Below are 16,896 nucleotides of genomic sequence, written 5' to 3' on the forward strand. Positions count from 1 at the left end.
AGATCCCAAATGTCTTTCCTATCTGGCAAGTGATCCAAGGGATAAAGCTAGCAGTCATTCTCTTTCTTTCATTCTCTCGTGTCACATTCTTGCTTTTGTTCTAATTCTTCATGAAGCTAAAGCAAGGGGTATAATGTCCCGAGCTCTGGACGGCTCCTCTTTGTAAACAGCCCACCAAGCTGAATCCTTATCTCTCTCAGATTAATAGGCAATGTTTTCTGAGCACCTACTAGATGCCAGACACAGTGCTGAGTTTTCCCTCACTCATGAGGCTTTCTTTTTCTCATTTCGTATTTTCACCAAACAGCCGCATGAAGAGGTATCACTATGTCTATTTTACTGTAGAGGAATGAGGCCTTAGGGAGGTCAGATGACTTTTCCAAAGTCACATAACACTGGACTGCAATAAGGACTTCAATTCACTTCCTCTGCTACCAAATCCAATTCTCTTTCCATACGTCTTGCTGGGGGATGCAAAAGTTGCAAGAAGTAAAGAAAAGGTACTTCACAGTCTCTCCTTGTCCAGTTACTGGACTTCTTACTTGTACATAAGTTTGATGGACGAGCATCAATATTTCAGCCACATTGGCCAGGATACAGACTGATGGATCAGTACCTTCCAACAGAAGCACCAAAAGTGACCTAGCCAGAGATGTGGGAGGGATGGAAGTAGGGAGGGTGGTTCCCACACTACTCCCCTGGGGCCACTAGCTGCATGAATTTGTCACTATGGTTAGCTTCTCAAAGCCCCTCTTAGCCCCTTGGAGTAAAACCAAGATATAACATCCCTCTCATCAACTCCACAGAAGAATTGTAAAGATGCAGTATTAATGAAAATGCTCTGAGCTGCAACTGGAATCCCAGACTCCCTCGCTTCCTTTCCCTATCTTATGTAGGATGCTATTTTTGTAGGAATATTCATTTCAAGCCAGGAAACAGTAGATGTTAAACACATGTTTGCTGAATAAATAAAAAAGAATTAAGAACTATTCTTGGACTCCGTGGAGGCGCTTGCATCAATTAGCTGAATGCATTTGTGGCCCCTGGAGAATGTCTACAAATGGAGACTGGAGCTGCTTGTGTGCCTCTGGCTGCGGGTCATGTGAGGAGGCCTGGATCCCTGTAGCTGATCCGTTTGGCCTCCGGAGTCCTTGCTGGCTCAGTCTTCTGTTTTGTGGTCTTATCAAAACTCAAAGTAGTCATTCTTATCTTTCAAATAAGAGACTATTGGACTTCCCTGGCAGTCCAGCGGTTAAGGCTGCACACTGCCACTGCCGGAGGCACAGGTTTGATCTTGGTTGGGGAAGGAAGATCCCGCCTGCCATGCCACAAGGCCAATAGCTAGACAGATAAATAAATAAATAAGAGAAAACTTAGTACATCTAGCTAAGCAGAAATGTATCACTTAGGAATTCCATGGAAGTCAGCCAAGGTAGGCTCTTAGCCTGTACAGCCCTGGAGAATGCATGGGGGCCCTCAGAGCTTCCCCCTCTTTTCCTCCCTGCGTCTGGCACGAGGTGGCCCAGACAGGCAGCTCTGATGCTGTGGTCTGCTGGCCAGGTGTGCTGATGGCAAGGGGACCCGTGCACTTCATCTGAAGCCCTTGACTTCAGGCACTCGGACAGTGTCTTTTGTTGGATCAGCTTTGTAGTTTCTGCGTGTGGTTTAGTATGGCCCCTGTCCATTTACTCAAGGCCACTTACCTAAGGGCACTTTAAGCTTGCAATGTAAGTTCACCTCCAATTGCTGGTAATCTGAGAGGGGTGTTGGGGGAGTCAGTCATTAGCTGGACTTGAAGTAAGGAGGAAGGAGTGGGCATGAAAAGTCAGGAGGTAAGTATTGACCAGGGGAGGATTTAGAGTGCTGTGTGCATAAAATAGTCTTTAGGCTAAAAGGGGGCATTTACATGGTGACAGTAGAGCACTCTTTAAAGACCAGGGTGAACGTGGCCTTGGCCTCCTAGGCACAAGAATAACTAATGTCAAACTTGCATGTGTGTGCCTGTAACACAGGCTGAGGGGGTGGGGTGAAATTCCAAGTCCAATTCCAAATCCGATTCAATTCTAATCCTAGCTGGTGTATAAACCCTTACAGAATACATGGTTGGCATGTAAAGGCTTGTTTGATGAAACCATAAGGGAGTGTCTAGAGATCATGGTACTTGTCAATGACATCAAGAACCTATTTGTAAAAAATACTGCCCGAGGAATCCAGGACCATGACCAAGGTAAAATGCCGAGGGAATCAAAGAAAAATGGGGTCAACCAGAATGACCATCGGGGTGCTTTGTTAAGTAAATGTCGTGCAATGAACTGTGAGCCTCATGTTACTAAGTATCCTGTCAGCTGATCAATGCTTGGCCCTAGGTCAGTGTTCAATACCATCTGTTGAATCAACTAATCAAAATTCAACAATTTTAAAAAATGAGATACATCCACATGGAAGAATATCCACAATATATTTTTAAGTGAAAACAATCCCGTTTATGGTTGGTGTGTACAGAGTCCATATTGTTTAGTCTCTAAGTCGTGTCCAACTCTTTTGTGACTGTAGCCCACCAGACTCCTCAGTCCATAGGATTTTCCAGGCAAGAATACTGAAGTGGGTTGCCATTTCCTTCTTCAGGGGATCTTCCTGACCCAGAGATTGAACCTGCATTTCCTACATTGCCTGCAAATTCTTTACCACTGAGCCACCAGCGAAGCCCCACAGATTTCATATATATGCATTTAAATGTATAATTTATATATGTATATATTTATAAAACTGTTATATATACATAAAACTGTTGCTGCTGCTACTGCTGCTAAGTCGCTTCAGTCATGCCCGACTCTGTGCAACCCCAGAGACGGCAGCCCACCAGGCTCCCCTGTCCCTGGGATTCTCCTCCAGGCAAGAACACTGGAGCGGGTTGCCATTTCCTTCTCCATAAAACTGTTAGTAGTGGTTATTTCTTATGGACTACTATTGGATCAGAGTGAGGGTGTTCACATTCTAGTTTTGGTACCCCTTTATTACTTACATTTTTTGCAATAGTAATGTAGTACTTTAGCAGTCAGCAGAACTAAAAATATTTCCATTTTGGAAGACAAGGGAAAGGGTTGTTATTGGATAATGTTCTACTCAGAGTCTATCAGAAATATGTGTTTTATTGGCAATAATGTGGGTTGTACTTTATTTTTTATGGAAAATAAAACTTGGAAAAAAAGCCCAAGGCCAGGCCCTGTCTAGTCTGAAATTCAGGCTCTGTAGAACCAGGGCCCAGATACTTCAGAGTCCGTGACCACTGCGCACCCTGGGAAGACTGGAGGGGTTTTGTGGGCTTTATCTCAGAGCCTACGAAGGCTCTAGGCTCACAGTCTCTTTTGAACCAGTTAAGTTCTCATCTCACGCCTGTCACCTCTCTGCGGGGGGAGCGAGTGCAGGTGTGTGACCAGGTGTTACAGGTATGACCAGACAACCAGGAGATGTGGGTCCAAACACCCCATTCTCTTCAGGAAGAAGGCCTCCCTGCAGGCAGTGACTTCATGACAGATTTCAGGCAGTTCCAGCAAAGCCATTTTGCGATCCAGGTGAGGGTATAGAAGGATGTCTTGCTTCCTCATAGGAGCCCATCTCACCAAAGACTGGCAGGCAGAGCATCCTCTGGTCAAGGCAACCAAGCTATCGAGAGTGTTGGTTTTTTTGTTTTTAAGTTGCTAAGTCGCATCCAACTCTCTGCGACCCCATGGACTATATAGCCCCATAGGCTCCTCTGTCCATAGGATTTTCCAGGCAAGAGTACTGGAGTGGGTGTTACATAACTTCAATTCTCCTTCTGTAATATTTTAATTTTTTTTCTCTTTCTGCCCCACTGCGTTTCATTTCCTAATTTGCTCACTATATATAAATATGTCAGTTTATATATACGGTCTCCTTTCAAACTCCCACTGAGAGGCAAATTCCACTGAAGAGAAATTTCTGAAGCATTGTGCTCTTCAGGTTTTTATTGAGTCATTTTTTTTTTCTCCCAGTGAGAAGTAAGGACAACTGACCTTGAAATGAATTTGCTGGATTTTAGCCGCCTGTAAAATTCAGATGGCCAAAACAATGATGTCTCGGTCATGGTAAATGAATGCTTCCTCCCATTAACCTATAACTTTTATCATTTCCTTCCTTACATTTTAGGAGCCTTTTTTTAGTTATGTTTTCATAATTTAGACATTCCATTGGTTGGAAATTCAAAGCAACTCTTAGAGGACAAGGTTACATGTTTCAAAGAGGCAAACATTTTAATTAACCTGGCCTCTTTCGGAAACCACTGTGAGCTCTATGTTCCTTGCTGCAGCTAAATGTGACTTTAGTTGCTAATTTCTTGTAAATTCTATTTTAGAAGAACTCAGTGCAGTTTGCATTGCAACTTCCTCTGAGGTTAACCAGACCGTCCAGGTTAAGTTATGGACTTTTTCCCTGGAAAATCTAACTCTGGGGGTTGAGAATTAACTCACCGAGTTTTGGAACCTTATGAGGAATGGCAGAAATGAAATGCTGCAGCTCTTTCCACTCCCCAGATACAAAATACATAGACGGGAGCATGTGCATGTCGAAAGGTTGATCCTCCTCGCCATTTCCTTTCCCTGCGGCATCATTTCTAGGGTTATTCCCTTTTTAGTTCTTTTTAGATGGAAAGTTAACTTCATAGTTTAGATTCCTGTGCGTGGTCTTTTGTTGGTGGTTTGGTGTCTTGTGTATTTTTCCTTTGTCATCTGTGGTCAATATTAACCCCAGATTTATATTTTGGACACTGGATGACTGGATGTTTCCCAAAATAAGTTGGGAAATTTCACATTGCCCATCTCAGGTTAAACTACTGAATAACAGAATGCCGGTGTCTAATAGAATACATGTGTGTTTCATTTAATTAAATGCAGTTGAGATTCAACACAGATGAATATATATTATATATGTATCTTATAGTAGATAGGTACATAGAATGATCTTACAGGGTATATGAACTTGAAAGGGCTGAGGACCCAATTGCTACATAAAAGTATTTTTCGAGGGACTTCCCTGGTGGTCCAGTGATTGAGACTCTGATCTTCCAGTGTAGGAGGGCACAGATTCAATCCCTGGTTGGTGAATGAGATCCCACGTGAGATGGGGAAGATGAAATGAAGATGGCCATGATATGAAGTCAAGAAAGTATAAAAAGTAAAAACTTATACATATATATATTACTTTATACACACCTATCTATGTATTCTTCGAGGCTCTGAAGCAAAAGTCTTTAAGAGGTAAAAGCTGGAGCATGCAGGAGGTCAGAGTACCTGGGTAAGGGGGACTGAAAGGAAGTCAGGGATGGCCAGGGTAGCTCAGAGCTTTTGAACCACAGGAGGAAGTCTGGGTTGGTGTTCTCTGTGTGTTAGGAAGGCCACATAAAGCTCTAAGCAGAGGAGGGACCTGGTCTGTTTTATGTTTTTATAAACTCACTCTGGGGATCTGAGTGGACAGCCAGGCAGGGAGAAGGAGGATAAAAGTGAAGAGAGAATCCAGAGAAGAGGGTGTTATAGATGTTCAAGAAGGAGGTGATGGAGGTTCAGACTGAGGCATGACAGTAGAGATGTGCAAGTGAATGGATCTGGGACAAATTTTAGAGACAGAGGCAAGTTTGGACAGCTCCTGCTTATGGAACAAAAGTGAAGGGAATCACGGGTGAGTCCTTGGGTTTGGGAGTGAACAACTGGGCACAAGATGACAACCTTTAGGGAGACAGGACAGGCTGTGGTGGAGAAGACAGCACAAGGTCCAGAGGAAACCAGGAGCCCAGCCCTCCTGTGCGGCTGCCTTTAGCACGTTCATGAGCCCCCTTGAGCTGGCGTGAAGGACGGAACAGTGGAGAATGTGGTCTCAGCCTCTGTGTCTGCCCGTCCTTCTCCTTCTCCCTTGCTGGTGCCTTCTCCTCTTTCTATTGGCAAAGATTCTAAATGGCAGGGTGACCAAGGGCTTGGTGCTTATCCTCTTTTCTTTTCTATCCTCATTCACTTCCAGTCTTTGGCTGTAAATACGATCTATATGCTGATGACTCCCAAATGTAAACAGCCTCCTGGACCACCTTCTCTAACTGTAGACACATCCAACTACCTGCTCAACATCTCGGGTCAGCATCTGAGAATTAACAGACGCACACAGTGAAGTCCCCTACCTCACCCCTAAGCCCTGCTTCTCCTGCATTTTTCTTATTTCAGTAACTGTCAGCTTCCACCTTGCCAGCGGTGCCGAATCCCAGCAATTCTCACCTCCTCTGCTCCCCTGGCTTCACCCACCATCCTCTCTGGCCTGGGTCATTGCAGTGGTCTTCCCACTGCTGCCCTTATCCTTCTTTAGCTTTCTGTCCACACAACAGCAAGATCCTGTTAGAATATAAATCTCTCCTAGCACTTCTCTGCTAAGAATCCTGCAACGGCTGCATCTCACTCAGAGTGCAAGCCAGAGCTCACGGTTCCCTCCTGGTCACACATCATCTAGTCCTCGTTGCTCTTCTGATCTCATATCCTTTGTTTCTTCCCACCCTTGTTCCAGCCCTGTCCTTGAGTGTGCTAAGCACTCTCCCGTGAAGACCTTCTCATCTGCTGTTTTCTCTGCCTGGAATAGTCTTCTCCCAGTCATCTCCATGGCTACATCCCTACCTCCCTGGTCTTTTTCACACATCGCTTTCTTAATGGGGCTTTTTCTTTAAAGTGTTAACACCTACCCATCCACTCCTGGCATTCCCCACCCACTCTGCTATTCTCCGTGGCACATCTCCTCATATTTCGCTTATTGACTGTGTATCTCTTCCCAAGAGGCTGTAGTCTCCACGAGGACAGGAGTTTTGCCTGTCTGTTCCCAGCTGAATCCCCAGTGCCCTGAGCCATGCCTCCGTCCTGATAGACACTTTGCCCATATTTGTGGAATGGGTGTGTTATCTCTCTCCTCTTGGGCTTCCCTGATGGCCTGTGTGCTAAACTGCTTCAGTCATGTCCGACTCTTTGCAACCCCATGGACTGTAGCCTGCCAGGCTTCTCTGTTCATGGGATTCTCCAGGCAAGAATACTGGAGTGTGTTGCCATACACACTTGGGAAGATGCCAGGGGATCTTCCCAACCCAGGGATCCAACTCAGATCTCTTACGTCTCCTGCACTGGCATTGCAGGTTCTCTCAGACCATAAAGAATCTGCCTGCAATGCAGGAGACCCAGGTTCAATCCCTGGGTCAGGAAGATCTCCTGGAGAAGGGAATGGCTCCCTATTCCAGTATTCTTGCTTGGAGAATCCCAGGGACAGAGGAGTCTGGCAGACTATACAATCCATGGGGTCGCGAAGAGACAGACACGACTGAGCAACTTTCTTCCCTCTTAACTACTGCTTCGTGGCATTTTATAAAGCTTTTGTCTTAATTTCTATATTTGCTTGTCTCTGAAGCTAGTCAGACACAATGAAAAAAAAAAGATGACACTTGACAGTCGCATGCAAATTGAGCTTCCTGTCTGTCTCCCTCACTCACAAGCTGTGGGAATCAGGACAAGTCACTGTGCCTCTCTGAGTTTTCTTTCTTCCTTTTCTTCTTTCTCTCTCTTTCTCATAAAAGAGTGGAATCTGCCCTACCTATCCCTCAGAGTGGCTGTGAAGGCTCAGTAGAGTGATGTATGAGGTGCAGTCAGGGATGGGATATAGCGTATGTATAGCTGAGTTCCTTTGCTGTCCACTTGAAACAATCACAGCATTGTTAATCAGCTATACTACAATACAAAATGCAAAGTTTAATAATAATAAAATAAAAATGTTGTCCTCTTAAACAGAGAAAAAAAACAAATTCTAGTTTCACACCACTTTACCTTTAATATTTAAATTCACTCATTAAAAAAAAAAAAGGAGTAAGATGTAATTTTCACTGACTGGAGCATCTGTCCCTGACTCAACGCTGGAGGTTTACATATATGACTGTCTCGTTTAATTCTCACATCGAATCAGTGAGATAAGAACTCGGACAACTGACCTCATTTCACGCATGAGAAAACTGAAGTGTGCTAAGAATTGAAGGGAATTACCCAAGAGCTGGTCAACAATAGAGCCAGTCTTTGAACCCGAGCATTTTTATTCCATGCCCTGTTCTACTGGCACAAAATAAACATTTTAATGACCAAATGGAGCAATTAAAAGGATTTGACCTGAGGTGAAACTTCTCTCTCTGGATGATTTGTTTTCTTTAGACTGCTAATTAATGTAGCATTTCTCTTAAGGTCCCCTCCCCAATCCTTCAACTCCAACAAAATTCCTGTCTTCCAAAAGAAAAAGGTATTGTCAGGCATTTTCTATCCTTCCCTCTCTCCCTCAAAGGAAGAAACGGTATCTTTTGTCCCCGGAGATTTTTGTTGTACGGCCTAACCACGTCCAGATGGTTCCCTCAAGTTCGGATATCATACTTAGTAAAGTGTTTGTAGTTATCTACTGAAACAAATTCTGGCCTAAATTGCAAACACCCGCTTCCCAGATAACTTATTCCATGCTCTTCTGCCTTGTTTGTGTTATGGCCTTTCTGTGCTAATGAATTTGTAAATGCGGTTTAATTACTGTTTACGGGAAAAATAGCTGCACACAGATCAGTCTCAGTGGGAGCCTTAGCCAAAATGTTGAAGCAATTTGTTTCTAGTGCAAAAACAGCTAATAAATGAGACACACTTTTTAAACATTGGGAAAGGAACTCAAGTTTGGTTTTTAAGAAACAGTGCTTTCTACATCCTGGGAAATAAATCATTCTTTAAGAGAGCAGATTTTAATATCAAAGTGGCATTTTTTTCCCAAGGCCTTGCACTCAGTGATTTGCACAGAACCAAAGGGTTCTCACAGTGATTTGATTGAATGCCACACCAAAAGGCTCTTCTCTAAAGCACTCCCCAAAAGGAAAACTCAGCATTACTTGTAAATTCCATAAAATGTTTCGGAGCTCTATAAATCCATGTATTATGTATTACCTTGTGTTTCTGAATTCTTGCCTCTGGCAAATTGCCAACTTAGCAACTAAATGCAGTTTTGAAATTCTAATACAAACCAGTCTCTCCTGCTTCACTTTTTTTCTCAAGGGGGGGGGAGAAAAAAAGATGCAAGAGGGAAGTGAAAGTTATTCAAAGGTTCAGTTTATAAATTCTGTTTGTGTTGTGCTTGGAGCTGTGGTTTACGTTTGCTCTTACGTAAAATGACATTGGTCTGATTCTCCGTAGAGTGTCACCTCTGAAAGTGAGCTCCTTCAGGCAGCTGTTGGTCATGCTGATGGGAACAGAATTGTTGTTCCACCCTTCCTGGGGCACCTGCCTCAGAGACAGAGCAGGGCTGATTCTGCTCTGTGCAGAACTCAGGGAGCAAAATCAATCAGCTTGGCAAGTCACAAGGATTGCTTGTCATTTCCTGAACTGTGCATATAATAAAAGAAGTTTCCTTGCCTTCAAGGAATTTATAGTGGTGGCAACAGATAGGCACACAGGCAATTCAGTTTTAACAGATCCCAAGGCTGAGGGGAGGGGGAGTTCAGTGAAGGTGGTCAACAAGTAAAAGCCTCAGATAAGTTCTGGGCATGCATCATGCAGCATGGTAACTACAGTTAACAATTTGTTGTTGTTCAGTCACTGAGTTGTGTCCAACTCTTTGCAATCCCATGGACTGCAGCATGACAAGCCTCCTTGTCCTTCTCTATCTCCTGGAGTTAGCTCAAACTCATGTCCATTGAGTGGGTGATGCCATCCAACCATATCATCTTCTGTCGTCCCCTTCTCCTCCTGCCTTCAATCTTTCCCAGCATCAGGGTCTTTTCCAATGAGTCGGTTCTTCGCATCAGGGGACCAAAGTATTGAAGCTTCAGCTTCAGCACCAGCATCATTAACAGTACTGTATTGTATATTTGAAAGATGCTAAGAGAGTAGGTCTTAAAAGTTCTCAACAGAAGAAAAATTTCTGTAACCATGTGAGGGTATGTGTGTTAACCAGACTTACTGTGGTGAGCATTTCCCAGTATAAACGTATATCGGGTCTTATGTCATATGCCTTAAACTTATGCAATGTTCTATGTCAATTATGTCTCAATAAAACTAGTGGAGAAGTGAAGAAAAGAGATCCCAAGACCGAGTCTTAACTACCAAATAGCTTTAGTGTCTCAAGTAACGTTCTGAAAGCCAGGGCCTCATGTTTGGAGCAAAAAGACTCCTTTTCCAAGAAGATTGTTCCATGTTTCCATGTTGTAATTATTTATCTGAGTCATTTCTTCATTCACCTAAGTTATATATGGTGGGCCCTAGGGAGACAGAGTAACCTCAACAAGACTCCATCTCAAGGGGCTCACCCTGCATTGGGAGAGGGGCAGACATAAACAAACACCACAAATTTGAGAATCTCAAAGAAATTGGGAGTCGTTATTAAAATGGGGGTTAAAATCTTTTATATATTCTGTAAGTCTCTAATACAAGAAAAATGTAAAATACAAGTGTAGAGCCCCTTTGTTAGAAGGGACTTACCTTTACCATGCTTATATCATAAGACTTTGGATATGGGAACTAAGCTCACCTCCTCTAAGAAGGCCTCCCTGATAGCATGCAGATCCCCCTTTGGCTTGGGGGTCCTGTCCATGTATTTTCACAGCACCACGTCCATTCCCCTGATACCGCCTTTTGAATGTTTATTGTGCTGTCCTCTTCCAGATATAGGCAGCTGGGTGTCCCTTAAGGAGGAGGGTCGCATCTTACTTTTTGCATCCACAGTGCCAGAAACATCCCTGATATATGGCATGTGGTTAATATCGACTGGCTCTGTGAATGGGAAGATGGTAATTACAGGGTTTTTTCTAATAAAAGTTGCCTTTATTCCCTACTTTATATTAAGTTTTAAAATAAGTAACAAAGGGTATATTTTCTTGTTTTTTGAAATATAAACATATTAAAACATATATTAATAGCATTTTAGATAAGGGTACACATGAAAAATCTAGAAGGACACACACCAAATTGCTGGCAGTGTTCAAGTGTTAAGATTTGAAATGATGCTGACTTTCCTGTGTGTATTGCTGTGTTGTTTGCTATTTTACTATGGATGTGCTATTACTGTGATATAAGTTTTTTGTATCTTAAAAAGAAAAATTTGGCCGGTTTCATAAGCCACAACCATAGGACATAACCTTATGAAACATCATCTTTACTTTATAAACACAGTGTTGACAGTGATTTGACTTTTTGGCTTTAAATAACTGACCAAGCTTGGTAGCGTTTCATGGAATTAGATGAGTTTCTACTTCCCTTACTTATGTCTGTCTTTATAATATTCAGAAAATACCCAAGCACTTTATTTGCAAATACTCTAAAGCATGTGACATTATCTCTTTTGCTCTCTCTTTTTGATCCTTTCCTTTAATTCCCCCTACTAATACTTGGTTTGGGTATTAGAACCCTGGTCTTTCTAAAGCCAGGCTCAACCTCTTGCAAATAGATATGGCAGCACTAAGTAATCATTTCTCTGTGTGTGTGTGTGTGTGTGTGTGTGTGTGTGTGTGTTTCTTTTTCATTATAAATCTCCTGTCTTTTATTTGGCTCTATGTCAAAGAAGTATCAGTTTTCACTGATATTTCTGCTCTGCATCTTCTGCCAGCCCCTCTTTCTACATTTTGCTGGGCTGACCACAAGGTTGGAAAGCCCTAGACAATGTTATTGAAGTCACACTTTCTTTTCTTTTTCCCAAAAGAATAATCACAGATTATAAAATGTGCCTCTGAAGAACAGGTTTAGGAAACTCTCTATATTGTATTCTTTTCTGTCTGCAGCTGAATTCTTGCTGTCAAGATGGGAAAACAGAACAGCAAGCTGCGCCCAGAGGTCATGCAAGACTTGCTGGAAAGCACGGACTTCACGGAGCACGAGATCCAGGAATGGTACAAAGGCTTCTTGAGAGACTGCCCCAGCGGACACTTGTCAATGGAGGAGTTTAAGAAAATTTACGGGAACTTTTTCCCTTACGGGGATGCTTCCAAGTTTGCAGAGCACGTCTTCCGCACCTTCGATGCCAACGGAGATGGGACGATAGACTTTAGAGAATTCATCATAGCCCTGAGCGTAACGTCAAGGGGGAAGCTGGAGCAGAAGCTGAAATGGGCCTTCAGCATGTATGACCTAGACGGAAATGGCTACATCAGCAAGGCAGAGATGCTCGAGATTGTGCAGGTACGTATACCCTGCCCTTTAGAAAGGGGAGAGTGCGAGTCACAGGAAGCACTCGAAAGCCCACAGTACAGCTTAGTGGAGAGATTGCAAGCTGGTGGCCTGCCTGGGCATTAATTTCGGCTAGCCAGAGTCTTTGAAAATGTGGAACCCATATATGAAACCCGGAGATTACACATAGCAATGCAGACTGGTTAGCATCTCTTAGGAACTCAGGAGCCCTGCCAACACTAGACCCACATTCTGGAATAGGTCACCAGGGGCTTTGTGGTGACTCTCCCCTGCTGAGGGACACACACTCCTCAGGTGGTCGTGATCACTGGGGGCACTCCATCCACTCATTGCAATGACCTGCTTGGACCCAGAGCCTAGAGTAATGTTTATGACCAAACTCTGACCTGGCTTCAAATCCTACTTCTTTCAGTCACTATGTCTGTGACTTTAACCAAGTTAGTTCACCTAAGTAAGCCTCAGTGTCCTTATCTGTAAAATGGAACCACAAAAGTACCCACTGCTGTGGGATTATTTTTAGATTGATTCTCCTTGTTCAGTGCTTAGCACAGTGCCAGTTATATACATATATATAACTAGTTATCAGCAGCAGCATTAATTTCCAACTTTATTAGACTTTTTTTTCTTGGTCACACGGCACAGTTTGGGGGATCTTAATTCCCTGACCAGGGATCAAACCCAAGCCCCTGCAGTGAAACTGCCAAGTCCTAACCTCTGGACTATCAGGGAATTCCCTAGACTCTTGAATAAAAGTAGAGATCTCTAGTCTAGTTTCTGTCTCATTAGAGATATGAACAGCGCAGAATCAAGGCCTCCATCACTTTAATGGGAAGTTCTCCATTTTATTTCCCCAAACCACTCACGCAGAGTGAATTTCCTAAAAGAACAGGAAAAGGGGCCCTAGTGTTGGCCACATTTTCCTCTGGGGTCCCAGCAAGCTTTGCAGAGGAGGAGCTGAAGGAGCCACAGGCATGGCAGCGACAGCTTCGTCAGCAGAGGGTGGGGCCCGGAGACCAAGCTCAGGAGACTGAAACACAGCGTAGGCGGGGTCAGAAGAGCCTCGGCTGCAGGAGAAACACCTACGCAGGCAAGCAGCCCAGGGAGGAGGCTGCATTTTGGCAGGTGTGTAGGACACACGAAGGAAGTATCTGGCAGCAAGTAGCAGGCACAAGAAAGTGGTCATCTGGCTTCCTGGAGGGCTCATCTCGGAGGCTTCATCCCAGGACAGGCTGGGTTCAGAGATAGAGCTGCGGCCCCCGGGAGACCTAGTGGGTGCTGGAACGGTGGCAGAAGGTGTAATACAAAGAGACAGGGGACAGAAAGAACTCAGCTACATTACAGTAAGGAGGGGATGAGGGTGGAGCTGTGTGACACCTGCTTTTAAGGATCCATCGAAAATGGAACTGAGTTACAGGAACTGAGGACGGAGCCTGGGGGAGAGCAACAAGACTCACCTGCTGTTGAGCCTGTGGCTGAGGCCCGGGGTCTGCTCCTGGGAGTGGGACTGAGACCCCCGGGGCAGTCAGGAAACCAGACGAGCTCTCCCAGATCCTCCAGCCCCCTCTCCTTTCTGCCTGGGCCACCAGTGGCTTTCCCTCGCCCCCAAACAGTAACTATCTGAATAAGTTGTGTTGAATGGATCCCCCAGAGACAAGAATCTTAAAGAATAAAGGATTTCTCTCTTTCCCCAAGGATAAATATATGAAAAATATAATGTCTACTATAAAAATGTAGGGCTTCCCTGGTGGCTCAGACAGTAAAGAGTCTGCCTGCAATGCAGGAGACCTGGGTTTGATCCCTGGCTCGGGAAGGTCCCCTGAAGAAGGGAATGGCTACCCACTCCAGTATTCTTGCCTGGAGAATTCCATGCACAGAGAAGCTTGCTGGCTATATACAGTCCTTGGAGTCACAAAGAGTCGGACATGACTGAGTGACCAACACACACACTCACATAAAAATATAAGGAGTATAGAAGAAAAGAAAAGAAAAAGAAAAATTCTCCATAATCCCACTTCACCTACAAAGGGAATCATTGCTAATAATTTTCTAATATATCTTCCTGGTTCTATTTCCATGTATTTAAAAATATCTAATTGATTTCATAATGCATGTGAAATTCTATACCTTGCCATTTTTCACTTAACATAATTAAAACATAAGCATTTCTCATACTACTGAAACTTTCAATACAAACATTTTAAAGGCTGCATAATAGTCATACAACATAGCATAACGTACCTAATTTTCCCTTATTGGATATTTAAGTTGTATCCAGTCTTTGTTATACATAACACTATAGCTTTAAAAATGAAATAACAAATACGTGATTCTTATGCATGAAGCTTTTTCTATATTTAGGATTATTTCCTAAGAATGGATTCCCAGAAGTGCAATTACTGGGCCAAAGGGAATAAGCATTTCTTTCTAAGACTCTTGAGACAGTCTGCCAAATTGTTTTTCCAAATGTACCTCTGAAGTGAGTGAAGGGTGCCCCCTATCTTTGCACCTCTCCAGTTGTTCTGAACCTTTGCTGCTTAAACAAAACTTCAAATTTAAAATGTGGCTTTTAATTTTAATTTGGGCTTCCCAGGTGACTCAGTGTTAAAGAAGCTGCATGCCAGTGCAGGAGAAGCAGGTTCGATCCCTGGGTCTAGAAGATCCCCTGGTGAAGGAAATGGCTATCCACTGCAATATTCTTGCCTGGAAAATTCCATGAACAGAGGAGCCTGGTGGATTGCTGTCCATGGAGTCACAGAGTCAGACACGACTGCTTGAGCATGCAATTTTAATTAGCCTTCTTTTGTCTCTCCTTTTTACCTGGGAGTGTGGTGCTCTGCCCTCAGTCCCTGCCTCCCTGCAGTGAATGGGATGGGTACCTTCTTTTTGGAGAGAATTGCTTCCTGATTGAAATCTAAGAAAAAAAATTTTTTTTCCCATCAACCATCTTGTTTTCACGTGTTTAACACTTTTTGCACAGTTCTCCTGGCTGCAATGGTGTGGTGGCCAGTACTGAAGATGTAGATCCCCAGCCAGGGAGGATGGTCCCCATTACCTGGGATTATAGAAATCAAGAATTATTCACAAACTCCTTCCACACCTGTGGTAAAACACCTACTAGATAGTCAGCACCGGGGAAAAATATAAGGAGGAAAATAGACACTCCCTGTGCTACTGAACCCACTCTGCAAGGGAGGCTGGAACGCAGCAGAGAAGGCGCAAAAGGTACTGGTAGACACTTGCTGAGCCCTTGCTGACCCTGTGTTCAGAAAGTGACCACAAAAATGAAGGGGCATTCCCCCTAACAAGGTACTTTCTCTACTATAAAGCAGCTCCCTCTACTCGCAGGCCCACGGTCAGTCTGCAGGTCATAATTGGAAGGACACAGATTCCTTAATAAAGCTTTCATATTCAGGGTTCTTAAGCACCCTGCAAATGGAAGTTCAAATTTCCTGAACTGTTTTCCATAGTAATGCAAACGCACCCTGATGATTAATATTCATGATCGTGGAGAGGAAACCTTGCAGCCCCGTGAGGCACCTTTCAAATTGTCAGTGAGATTAAATTAAATTTAGAACCATTTTCCTATTAAGGGCTATTTTATCCCATTCTGCTGCATTGCAAACTGATAATTCATGTATTCTATCTTATTCTTATGCTAATCCCCCGGTTTTCATTGTTTCTGGATGAATTGGAATTTGCTGTAGGATATTACTAAACTCCCTACTTTCCTTTCCTTTCTCCACCCCCTCTTCTGTGAAAGTCTACACGCCAGGCCTTGTCACCGTCCCAAGGAGCCCTATGGGGATTCTCATTATTTGGTTCTAGCTGGTCTTCACCATTTAAGAAAATGCATGTTAGCAGACGCTACAGTTGCTTTAGGTATCCTTTCAGTTCAGTCGCTCAGTCATGTTCAACTCTTTGTGACCCCATGGACTGCAGCAGGCCAGGCTTCCCTGTCCATCACCAACTCCCAGAGCCTACTCAAACTCATGTCCATCACATCAGTGATGCTATCCAACCATCTCATCCTCTGTCATCCCCTTCTCCTCCCACCTTCAGTCTTTCCCAGCATCAGGGTCTTATCTAATGAGTCAGCTCTTCACATCAGGTGGCCAAAGTATTAGAGCTTCAGCTTCAGCATCAGTCCTTCCAATGAATATTCAGGACTGATTTCCTTTAGGATGGACTGGTTGGATCTCCTTGCAGTCCAAGGGACTCTCAAGAGTCTTCTCCAACACCACAGTTCAAAAGCATCAAATCTTCGGCGCTCAGCTTTCTTTATAGTCCAACTCTCACATCCATACATGACTACTGGAAAAACCGTAGCTTTGACTAGATGAACCTTTGTTGATAAAGTAATGTCTCTGCTTCTTAGTATGCTGTCTAGGTTGGTCATAGCTTTTCTTCCAAGGAGCAAGCGTCTTTTAATTTCATGGCTGCAGTTACCATCTGCAGTGATTTTGGAGCCCCTCAAAATAAAGTCTGTCAATGTTTCCATTGTTTCCCCATCTATTTGCCGTGAAATGATGGGACCAGATGCCATGATCGTAGTTTTCATCAAGAGGCTCTTTAGTTCTTCTTTGCTTTCTGCCATAAGGATGGTGTCATCTGTGTATCTGAGGTTATTGATATTCATCCTGGCAATCTTGATTCCAGCTTGTGCTTCATCCAGCCC

The 16,896-nt window shown here is 43.7% G+C and overlaps 1 protein-coding gene across 11 annotated transcripts in view; it reads left to right on the top strand.

Annotated features, from left to right (window-relative positions):
- NCALD (neurocalcin delta) overlaps positions 1–16,896 on the top strand; it is a 479,881-nt gene that overhangs the window by 445,432 nt on the left and 17,553 nt on the right. For all 11 annotated transcript variants that reach the window (XM_060393870.1, XM_060393873.1, XM_060393872.1 and 8 more), the window contains one exon: positions 11,816–12,212. In XM_060393870.1, the coding sequence (XP_060249853.1) occupies positions 11,835–12,212 (378 nt within the window). In that variant the 5' untranslated portion in view covers positions 11,816–11,834. The remainder of the gene's footprint in view (positions 1–11,815; positions 12,213–16,896) is intronic.

This window comes from Ovis aries, chromosome 9 (assembly GCF_016772045.2).
Source record: "Ovis aries strain OAR_USU_Benz2616 breed Rambouillet chromosome 9, ARS-UI_Ramb_v3.0, whole genome shotgun sequence".
Taxonomy (NCBI): Eukaryota; Metazoa; Chordata; class Mammalia; order Artiodactyla; family Bovidae; genus Ovis; species Ovis aries.